The sequence below is a fragment of the Symphodus melops genome, assembly GCF_947650265.1.
Source record: "Symphodus melops genome assembly, chromosome: 5".
Lineage (NCBI taxonomy): Eukaryota > Metazoa > Chordata > Actinopteri > Labriformes > Labridae > Symphodus > Symphodus melops.
The window spans coordinates 10,727,709-10,739,502 of record NC_136695.1 but is presented as its reverse complement, the minus strand read 5'-3'; the positions used below and the strand labels follow the sequence as shown (position 1 = coordinate 10,739,502).

Below are 11,794 nucleotides of genomic sequence, written 5' to 3'. Positions count from 1 at the left end.
ACTCCAGGGTGAGGTAAAACAAAGTGTTATAATAAAATTGCAAGAATGACAATAGAAAAACTCAAAGGAACACTAGTGTTTGAGTTACATAAAACACATTTTGTTTGTCGATATAAATGTTTTAAGTTTAGTGAAAAAGAAATGCAAAATACTAAATAGTGCGTTTAATTATTTTAAAACTAGTAGCGTCAAATTTACGTTTTGCGCGAAGTCTTGTCGTCATCACAAACTAGCCTATCAAAAACGAGTATTACGGAAGTGGGATATTTGAAATCTGGCAGTTGAGGGCGAACCTCTTTTCTGTCGTATTCGGGAAAAGGGATTAATAACATCGCTAAAATGGTGAGAACGTGTTTGTTTATTTATTGAATACGCCTCTATGTTGATGTAAGTTCAGACGAGAATGCAAGACTGTTAGGGAACAACTTTGTGAAAAGAATTATCTCTAACAGCAAACTACGCTTACATATCAGCGAGCTAAATAAGCTAAGCTAACCGCGATTGTAAACACGTAAGTGCAAATACTTAAATGAAGGACAATTAATTTAAGAAAAATATGCTCAGGTTATCCCTGAAACCGTTCCAATTACCTAATGATTCAAGACAGTTAAGACGCATAAGTGTATTAGATAAATATTACAGTTCAGTTTTTGGACTGTCTTCACATTTTTGCTGGTTTGTTTACACGTTTCCACATTTCTTATTAACAAAAACGTACTTTTTACACACTGATGCATGTTGTCTTGCGAAGCATTGGCGATCTTTGCAGATGCATTTTTCAAGAGATCACGCACAACCTTAACTGGGTTGATTAAGTCCATCTGCTCTTTAATTTCAGATGGAGGAAGAGGAGCACACAGACAGAAAGCAGCAGCTGGCCATGCTTCATCAAAAGCTCAACAAAATCAAAAAGTTTCTCAATGAAGGTAAACAGATGTCAGAAGTCACTTTTAGATAAATATCCAGTATGTCAGAGTCCTTTTACACCATAATGACCTGATGGACCTCTTTTCAGATGACACAGACAATATCAACCAGGTTATCGGATCAAACTCACCTGAATCATGCCACTCATATTTGATGGACCTGGAAAAGAAAGGGGACCCTCAGATGGATCGTAACCACCTCACCAGACTCGTTGACTTCTATACCAGGGTGTTCTCCAATATGCCGCTGGGGAAACATTGTCAGAATGAGAGCTATGCCAGGATGTTGGTCAGATTTGCAGAGCTAAAAGCGTAAGGAACAAGACTTATTCAACATTACATATGCCTGGTTTTCGTGTGCATACCAAATGAAATCATGGTTGGGTTTTTATTCTGGTTTTAGAATTCAAGATGTGAATGAGGCAGAATCGAACTTCAATGTGGCAAGATCTCACAGCCAGAACTTTGCATTTGTTCACATTGCACATGCACAGTTTGAACATTCCCAAGGTACAGAGATTTTACTATTTGGGATTTCTTTCACATCAGTGCTCTCGTGATTTGTTATCTTGTTTACTTATAAAGTGTCTGCTTATCATCTTACCAGGCAACACAAAAAGAGGCGTTTACATATTGCAGAATGCAATTGAAGTGGGGGCCAAACCAAAGGAACTGCTGGAGGCAGCCTTACAAAGCATGCAGACAGGAAAAACACAGCTTGTCTGTTTTGAGGATAAGGAAAATCTATCATGTGAGTTTGTGTTATTGTTGAATTTTTAGGGTAAATTGACTGATGTACATTTTTTAAAAAAAAGTTACAGTACCATTCTTAAATATAATATTGTGGCTTTTTCTTTGTTTAATATTTCCTGTTTTCACTCTCTCAGATTTTTCAAACAGTCATGTGCACAGTTCTGTCAGAAGAGGCTCAGAGTCACAAAAAGTCAGCCGGATATCGGATGGGACAGGCGAGCTTCAGCTTTCAAGCGTTTTTGGTTCAGGGTAAGAAATAACAACTTTTCCTGTGCATAGTAAGGCCTCTGTTTGAATGAAGGAATTGTAATATATGTTATCCCTGCAGGACTGAGCCCTCAGTCGGATCATCGGATGACCAGCTACCATGCTGGAGATCTGGGTCTCAACGAAAGAGAGCAGTGGGCGTGGTGAGGGTTCTATTTTTTATTTCTTCCAAAAAATGGAATAAAATTGGGAACGAATTGTGTTTTAGGCTTTAAAGTTTCTCACTGGTCTTTTGTATTCCAGCCAGTGAGAGTTCCTATAGTGCCTTTCTCGATCCCAGAAAAGGATGATGATGAAGGCTACATTTATGAGAAGCCCTCAAAGAAGAGTGATGCATCACTTCACAGCAGTTTATCAAGGTAACATATTTTTTTTCACAAACATGTTTCAGTGTGTTTCGAGGTAAACCATCTGAAGACTTTGTCGTTTCAATATTCCATTGTCATGTTTGAAACCGTCTGAAGCCATGTTCCTCACACTCTGAAGTTGTCCCTGTTGGATCATGGCAGGGAAGGGGTGAACTCATGAGACAAGACATGATGGGAGAAAGATGCTGCAGAAATCCAAGATGTTTGCAAAGCACAGAAGTGACAGTTTGCCTTTTTATTAGATGGGACAGCTGATGAGAGAACAGAAATGTTAGGAAGAGAAAGATGGAGAAGACATGCAGCAAAGTGTCACGGTCAGATTTAAATTTGCTGCGACGAGGACTCTAACCTGCTTGTGTTTTATTTTGTCTCAGGCAAACATCTGGTTCGAACATGAACTCAGTATTTGGACTATCATCCACAAAGAAAAATGTTGTCCAGAGAGCTGTTCAAGTGAGTATAAATACGCTTCTGCTGTTGGGTATGATACAAAAACACTCAGCTTCTGTAACATCTTTCTCTTCCGTTTCTTTGTTCTCAGCCACACGTCGTCAGCCCTGAACGTTGCTCTTGGGAGGAGCAGGCAGCTGTGGACTCCACCACCACACATCTTCACTCGCATGACGCAAAGGACACCTTGAAAATGGAAGGTATGGCGTTCAACCCTGAAACATAAACAGCCACTGCAACTTCAGTCAAGCCGAGTGAACTGTTGTCATGTCCTTGTTTGTGTTTCTTTTTCCAAGCAGATGTTACGTACAGGTTTGACCAGGTGGTAAATACAAACTCCCCAGAGTCATGTTGGACATATCTGATGAACCTGGAGAGAAGAGGAAACCCTCACACAGACATCAACCTTCTTAATAAACTCAAGGACTGTTATTCCAAAATCTTCTCCAGGCTTCCAATAAGGCAATTCAGCAAAAACGCCACCTATGCCAGAATACTGGTCCGATATGCCGAACTCAAGGGGTGAGTGCGTGCTCAAATAATCAGTCTGCGTCACAGTTTTGGGAGTGTGTGGTTTTAGTTTTAAACTGCCTGTTCAATGGCATGCATGGTTAACGGAGGGCCTTGTCTGAAATTACCTTTGCCATGACTTTTCAAGGATCATCTCAATTGATCAGTTAGATGTCAAACACATAAAAACTACTGTGAGCAGTTTGAAGCAGTTTATGAAATAGACTGAAATGTAATCGGATGCATCTTCATAACAAGGCAACAGACGAGTCATGTTTTTAGATTTTTTGTTTTGTTTTATTAGTATTAAGTTTTCATATTTATTGAGGAGGGTAATCAAATTTGTTTTTAATCAATGACAAAGTGACACCTTATACATCCATGTGGATTTTGTCTCTATAGAGGACTATCATTATATGTCACAAACCTTTCATGTGTTTATGTGAGGATTTAATGTCTTCATTTACTTCTATAAATTTGAATTCTTTGCAAACATCTTTTCAGTGGCTGAAAACATGAAGACGAACGTACCAGGATGTTCAGCTCAATGTTTGACTTGATTTATTAAAACATTCAGTGAACCCTAATTTCTTTGTTTTTCTTTTGTTCCTTTGAAGGATTGAAGACTCTGATGAAGCACAAGATCATTTTATAGTGGCCAGATCAAACTGTAAAGGCTTTGCCTTTGTCCACATAGCACATGCCCAGTTTGAGGTGTCCCAAGGTATTGGCTTTGTTTCATTTAAAGGGATACTCAACCCACTTGCATTAAGCTTTGTATCATTAGAAACATGGTAGTAGTGTTGAATGGTCGTGAATCCAGCCCTCATTTTGCATGATACACAGCTTCATGCAAATGGGTGGAGTATCCCTTTAAGAACATAAATATGAAAATTCAAATTGTTATATGTGTAATATCATATATGTTCATGTGCTACTCTTCAGTCATTGAAGGGAGCGCCTGTGTCGATGATGTGCACATTATGGATGGTGATTCCTTTCTTTCTCTTTCTCTTATAAGGTAATGTGGTCAAAGCGACTTCCATTCTGCACAAAGCTCAGGCATTAAGTGCCAGGCCGGCAGAGCTCCTGGAGACAGCCATACGAAACCTGAGGGCTGGCTTAAAACAGCTCGTCCCCACCAGAGAGGAAGAACACTCCACAGGTACACAGTAGTCATCAAAGTCCTTCATAAAGCACAGACTTGAGCATGCACACTGAAACCTGAGTTTTATTTTTTTTTATTCAGATTTGCGAACAGATGTTCCCGGAAGTTCGTCTACTTGTGTGGGACTCCAGGAGCCTCAGCTTCCTGCTCGGGTTCCTTTGAGCCAATCAGGTGAAAGGCTGAAAGCTGTCAGCAAGGAGTCTTTAAGAGAGTGGAAGATGCCAGCACTCGTCAACCGGCATGTTTCTCCAGAGGTTTGCTGACACATTTTAATTTGCTGTTAATCTGTCCAAATTCATGAAGAGGACCTGTTTTCCAATGTGTTTTTACAATGTGAAACCAGTATTCATCTTAGGGGTCATTCCATGCCAAGTGGTTCAGTTTTAGAAATCTGCTCCACCTCACCATCTCAGATTTTGAAATTCGGTATACAAGTTGGTACCTGGCTGAAATGAACGTGTGCAAAATATCTGCTCTGTAGGTGGTATAGCTCCTCAGATACAGTACTCCCAGTGGACTGCAGAACAGCCTTTACCTTTGGCTTTAGCCTAGGTGGCTTAGTTTTTGCACAAACTGAGATTTAAAACTGACTCTTGTGTCTCACTCATAAACCTATATCTCCTGAACATTTAGATTAGCTTGGACAAATAAGAAGTTTTTGTCAAATTGTCTCTGCATTAGAGTCCCTGTTTATTCATCTATTTGACCATCACACCAGTCTTTGATAGTATACAACAAGTATATCGACCCGACCCTAAGAGGTGGAGCCTAACACTGCAGTCCATTCATTGGCTTACCCTAACTCTTACCAATTCCTTTCTAGGATAAACGCTCCACACCTCCAGACCCTAGAGCTGCTCCCTGTGTGCTGGACTCTCTCCCTACTCCGTCCCTCCACCTTCCATCCAGACTGAACCCTCCACCAGTCTGTCAGACACCCAAGAGCTACAGAGATCCACCTGCGCACAGGTATTCTCTTGACTTTGCTATATGCAGGTCTGAAACAGAATTCTTTATCTTCATTCACTCTGACTTCATCTTTCCCCCCTCAGCTTTGTCACTCCTGTTGTGAAGAGAGGCCCTGAGGTGTCTTCCTCTGCAGTGGCAGCACACCGAGCTCGACCCATCCAGCAGCCATGTACACCTCTAAACCAGTCCACTTCTGTTCAAACTCCACAGGTACGGCACGTTTAAGCAGTTCCAAACCTGGCTTTAGGTTGTAAACTGATTTTACTTTGAAGAAAAAAGGCTGTAACAGTGTCAGGTAAAGTCAGGAAGTAGTGTATCCTAATTCTGAAATACTTTTCATGTCAAGGATATCAAAGTGTCCTTACACCACATCACCAGGTGAAGTTCATCTGCTCATTTCCATGAGAGCACTGATAAGTTTCAGCGGCTTTAATCGTTCTCGGTCCCTCTGTAATATGCCAAAAAAACAATTTGAGTGTCTTCTGTGTCCTACTTAAGGCTGGTTCACACGGCAGGATCTATCTGCCGATTTCCCAAACTTTAGAGACCTCACACATGGCGATAAATAATTGGAGGTTTCACAGTTTTGGTCGTACAGTGTGTAGTGTGCGGCCACACGGCAACTTTAACACACCACACTCCAACCGATTTCACTCGCAAACAATCAGACGGGAAATCTCACAAAACCTCCCCGAGATCAAGCGTGATTCCACGAAGAGGAAGCAAAACACGTTTTAAAAAGAGGCGTCGGTCACAGAGCGGAGACTACGGGAGCATGAGCTGTACTTGTTACATGATGATATGGAGGTGAGTAGTTGTTGTTTTGCTCCCGGTGTTTCCACGCCACTACGTCACCTCACTTTCTGATTGGCTCCACGTCACAGTCAACAGGCTCGTGCTGCTTTTCTCCTCTGGGGGGGAAACACCACAGACATCGGGCCAAAACAATCCGACATGTTGAATATCCCTGATTTGAGATCGGAGCGGTCCCGACATTCTTCTGAGCAGACGAGAGCAGTCTGAACACCTCACACACGGCAGGAGGATCTTATAAGATTATTTTATGATGATCGGAACGGGAGAATCGGGGCCAAAATCAGCCTAATTATCCTGCCGTGTGAACCAGGCTTTAGTGAATGATCCAATGATTTGAGCAGAGATGAATACATTCCATTTACTGGATATTTAGAAAACAGTAGAACTTCTTGTTACTTCGTTTCCTGTGGTTTAAGATGCTCAAAGCCCTTCTTCTTCTTCTTCTTCTTCTTTTTTTTTTTTTAGACCTACACAAGGAATTATTTTCAACTCATGCTAAACGTGTTTAATCTCCTTCTAGGCTTCTTTTACTGCATTGTCAAATGAATCCATCACCATCAAGGGCAAGCAGTTCTTCATACTTAAGATGATTGGACGAGGTGGATCCAGCAAGGTAAGGACTGAACAAGGACTTCATATGGTGAACCATCTCATTTATTTTCATCCCATCTCTTCATAATGATTGTGTTTTCTGTGTCTTTAAGGTCTACCAGGTCCTTGACCACAAAAAGCAGCTGTTTGCTGTGAAGTATGTCGACCTCCTGGAAGCTGACGCTCAAACTATAGAGAGTTACAAAAACGAGATTGAACACCTGAACCACCTGCAGCAGTACAGCGATCAAATTATTAAGCTGTATGATTAGTGAGTATACGCCCGTCGACTTAGCGGTTCATGCACAGCTGAAGAAACCAGCAGAATACACAGTAATGGCTGTATCGGTGTGTTTTCAGTGAAATAACAAACAGCTACATCTACATGCTGATGGAGTGTGGAAACTTGGATCTGAACACTTGGTTACGAAACCGCAAAGTTGTGAATCCACTGGAGAGGAAGTTCTACTGGAAGAACATGCTGGAAGCCGTCCAGACCATCCACAAGCATGGTAATCTGTCTCACCACGCTCCTCCGAAGAGTCTCTGTGTTGTTGTTGACTTCGTGGCATCCGAATGTGTCACCGTTATAAATACACTTACACCTTTCTTTATTCGCCTCTTCAGGAATCGTCCACAGCGACTTGAAGCCGGCGAACTTTGTCATCGTGAATGCTTCGCTCAAGTTGATCGACTTTGGCATCGCGAACAAAATCCAGCCGGATGTAACAAGCATTATGAAGGATTCACAAGTAAGATTAGTGCGATGAACAGTCTTTCAGTCTGAGCCTTACATGTGACGCACCCGTTGATAGGCTGAATTTAAGTTCTCATGTCTGTGCACAGTGTAGGAATGAAAACAGAGTGATGTGCATTATCAGAAATGGATGTTCTTCTAGATACATGGAACTCTGTGGAGAAACTAAACGGATGTTGCTGTACACATTATTAGATAGATGAGATGATAGAGGGCTCTCCTTGTGTTCATACATGGTTGTTTGTTGAACACAGGTTGGGACGTTGAACTATATGCCTCCTGAAGCCATCAAAGACACCTCGTCCCAGCATGGAAAGGCACGCTCCAAGGTATTTGGAACAAGTTGATTAAATATTTTTTTCAGTAAAGACACAAGGTCAAAATCTTACTTGTTTTCTATGTTGTTGTTGTTGTTTTTTTCACTCCAAAGATCAGCCCCAAAGGGGACGTGTGGTCGCTCGGATGTATCCTGTACTGCATGACTTACAGGAAAACCCCGTTCCAGAGCATCACCAATCAGATTGCAAAGCTGCACGCCATCATCGACACATCTCATGTGATTGAATTTCCGGACATCTCAGAGAAGGATCTGCAGGATGTGTTGAAGGTGAGATGTTATGACTCAACTCTTCGTGACGGGAACACTTGTAACATGTTTAGTATCTACCTTTTTATAGAATAATAGCCTGATCAGTCACTTGCCTTTAGAGTTGTATTAAATTTCACAACTTTTGAAGAGCGTGCATATTTTTTATCTCTTCATAAAATGTTTAGGAAGTGAATTTGATTTTTTTTTTTTTTTTTTTTTAAATGATTACGTGAATACGTGAACATTAAGACACAACAAACGGACATGAAGAGAATCATATTTAAAATCTAAAGATGCAGATGTTTTTAACAGTTTGATTTGTCTTGCAACATGCGTCTCTTTTTTTAAGTGCTGCAAAATTATATCTTTGTAAAGAAAAGCCACAAAAAAAAACCTGAGGCTGTGATCTTTACTACAGAGAGGGTTTTGATGAATATATGACAGCAGCTTCATGAAATGAAAACAGACTGTTTTTTTTTTTTTTTTTTATGATTTTGTTGTTCCAGAGGTGCTTGGTGCGAAACCCCAGAGAGAGAATCTCCATCACAGAGCTGCTGGAGCATCCGTATCTGCAGCTGAAGCCTCAGCCATCCCCTGAGCCAGGTACACAACACAAACCCATTTTATAGATGCAGAGTCTGTTCACCCTGCACTGCTGACATGTACACAATCCACCCTGTTTCAGAACCTCAATGTAATAGTGATCTCAAGAGGATCCTGACAGACCTCGCAGCCCTTCAGTCTCCAAACAGCATCGTCAGAGCTGCCACTGTAAGTTTACAAGAACTGGTCATAAAACTCTTTGTTCATTCATGAGTTTCTCGGCTGATAGATTTGACTTCATGTTCTTCACAGAACCTGGCAAAGATGTGCAGCAGTGGCAGGAAGTTGGATGTGGCTGAGTGTGCAAAGTCAAACTAGCAATCCTGGAAAACATGCTGAGGATTTTCTTTGCCTTTTACTTTGTGGACTCATTTAATACACTTCCATTCAGTAACTTTATTTTCTTTCGTTTAAGTTTTACTAACAAGTCTATGTTTCTACATTTGCTTCCTTGAAACCACTGTCTTTATATTGCCTTTTTGTAACATATACCCTTCGACATTAAATGTAGGCTAGTCAAACATCCTGTATCCTTGTGCGTTGTTGATTTATTTGTCAAAGTTGTTTTATGAGTTTTTTTTGAAAGCTTCTTTGTGACATTAATTTTCTTTGCGATTGCTGTTATATATTGAAATATAAATGAGTGATGTCGTTTGGTTTGGCATTTCCCAGAGCAGCATCTGCCACCAGAGGGTTTAAAATCCTGTGAGTTCTGAAATCTAGCAAAGGGCTCCACAAGTACCTTTATCAACAAACTAACCCTAAGTATCACATTTAAAGTCTCACATGTGTCTAAGAGGTCACATCAAGACCAAAAGAAGATTAGATAGATAGATAGATAGATAGATACTTTATTGATCCCGAGGGAAATTCAAGGCATCCAGTAGCAGTATACAGACAGGCAGGACACAAGACATTAGTTACAATACACACCCGCTGTCCCCCCTCCCCTCTGTATACAAATCCCCCAAACAGATTTAGCAGCCCCTATGTGACTAAGAATAAACATAATTATATGTTAAACCTGTGCAGTTAGCATTAGCAGTTAGACTTAAAACTAATATAGCATAATGTACATAACCTGTGAGGAGAGAAAAATATGTGTTGGTTAAAAGAGACCTGTAAACAGTTAAAGAGCCTTAGAAACAAAGTGCTGACCTTTAGAAACTAGTTACATGTGCATGTACAGAGGTGTTTGAGCTTATGCCAGAGGTGTGAGTACAGTCGTTAAACAGTCAATGCAGGAATGTAAATTGGTTCACCAACTTAAAGGAGCAGTGATTTGCATTAAGTGTCCTAGACAATATGGTGAAACCAGGAGTGGTTAGGGTAATTATCGTTAAGTACCCAACTATTGATGGGCAGATTAGCATTAAGTGTTGGAGACAATAGAGTGAAACTTGACCTAATTAGGGTGATCATGTCAACCCTTACAGATGTAGCATAACACAACAGTAGGATGAAACCAGACATGACTAGGGTGATTATCATTAAAGTGACCAGTGCTCAGTAAGGTGACTATCAATATGCATTTAAAGTGTCCAACTGGAGGCTGACTCTGAGGTCAGCAGTGCAGGTGAGGAGTGAGAAAAAAGTGAAAAAAGATTCCAGGGATCACCGTGCGCTTCTTCCCTGCCGTGACAGTGAAGTGTTATACAGCCTTATTGCCAGGGGGACGAAAGAGTTCTTGAGTCTGTCCGTGGAGCACGACTGTGACAGCAGTCTTTCGCTGAACATGCTCCTCTGGCCGGTGAAGGTGCTGTGCAGAGGGTGGTGTGTGTTGTCCATGATGGAGAGCATTTTGTCCAGAGACCTCCTCTCTACCACTGTCACCAGTGAGTCCAGCTCTGTGCCCACCACAGAGCCGGCCCTCCTCACCAGTCTGTCCAGGCGTGCTGCGTCCCTCTTCTTGCAGCTTCCTCCCCAGCACACCACGGCGTAGAAGAGGACGCTGGACACCACAGACTGGTAGAACATCTGCAGCAGCTTTTTGCAGATGTTGAAGGACCCCAGCCTTCTCAGGAAGTACAGACGGCTCTGTCCCTTCCTGCAGGTAGTGTCCATGTTAGGCGACCAGTCCAGCTTGTCATCCAGCTGCAGCCCCAGATACCCGTAGGTCCTGACCACCTCCACATCGACCCCGCCGATGGAAACAGGTTCTAGATGTGGTTTGTTCCTTCGGAAGTCCACCACCATCTCCTTGGTCTTGGAGGTGTTTAGCTGCAGATGGTTGGCACTGCACCACGTCACGAAGTCCTCGATCAGGCTCCTGTACTCCTCCTCCTGTCCATCCCTGACACAACCAACTATTGCAGTGTCGTCCGAGTATTTCTGCATGTGGCAGAGCTCAGAGTTATACTGGAAGTCCGAGGTGTACAGGGTGAACAGGACGGGGGAGAGCACGGTCCCCTGTGGTGCTCCGGTGCTGCTGACCACAGTGTCAGATGTGCAGTCCTTCAGTCTGACGTACTGTGGTCTCTCTGTGAGGTAGTCCGTGATCCACCTCACCAGGTGCGAGTCCACCCTCATCTCGGTCAGCTTGTCTCTCAGTAGGAGGGGATGGATGGTGTCGAAAGCGCTTGAGAAATCAAAGAACATGATTCTCATCACGCTGCTCCCTTTGTCCAGATGAGAGTAAGCCCTGTGTAGAAGATAGAGGATGGCATCGTCCACGCCCACCTTTGCCTGGTATGCAAACTGCAGGGGATCCTGTGCGTGTTGTACATACAGATTTTCACCATTTGTCTTAAAGAAACTCCTGAGAACAAAAGTCTCACTTCATTCAATGAGATCTCTAATATTTCTAAAAAAAAAGGCTCATTCCAAGATCTTAGCTGAAAGAGAGAGAAAAGACTATTGTGATCTCTCAAATGAATGAAACCATTATTGCCCCTCTGGGAATTTACCTTGCATAGAGAATAAAACACTACACAAACCAACATTTACAAGACGGCACAAAAGAATACAAGCACATAAAACACACTAAAGCATCATATGACTAAAAGAAGGATTCCAGTAGCAAGTTAA

General features: G+C 42.0%; 1 protein-coding gene across 1 annotated transcript; it reads left to right on the top strand.

Annotated features, from left to right (window-relative positions):
- Positions 1-233: 233 nt before the first annotated feature.
- On the top strand, positions 234-9,295 carry ttk (ttk protein kinase). Its single transcript, XM_079342876.1, has 25 exons — positions 234-342; positions 839-926; positions 1,016-1,238; positions 1,330-1,436; positions 1,534-1,677; positions 1,814-1,928; positions 2,008-2,089; positions 2,190-2,305; positions 2,689-2,767; positions 2,856-2,964; positions 3,064-3,286; positions 3,892-3,998; positions 4,296-4,439; positions 4,524-4,696; positions 5,266-5,411; positions 5,495-5,621; positions 6,748-6,840; positions 6,932-7,089; positions 7,179-7,330; positions 7,446-7,570; positions 7,830-7,904; positions 8,006-8,182; positions 8,671-8,767; positions 8,850-8,935; positions 9,020-9,295. The coding sequence occupies exons 1-25, from the start codon at positions 340-342 to the stop codon at positions 9,083-9,085; spliced, it is 3,015 nt and encodes a 1,004-aa protein (XP_079199002.1). The 5' UTR covers positions 234-339; the 3' UTR covers positions 9,086-9,295.
- Positions 9,296-11,794: the final 2,499 nt, after the last annotated feature.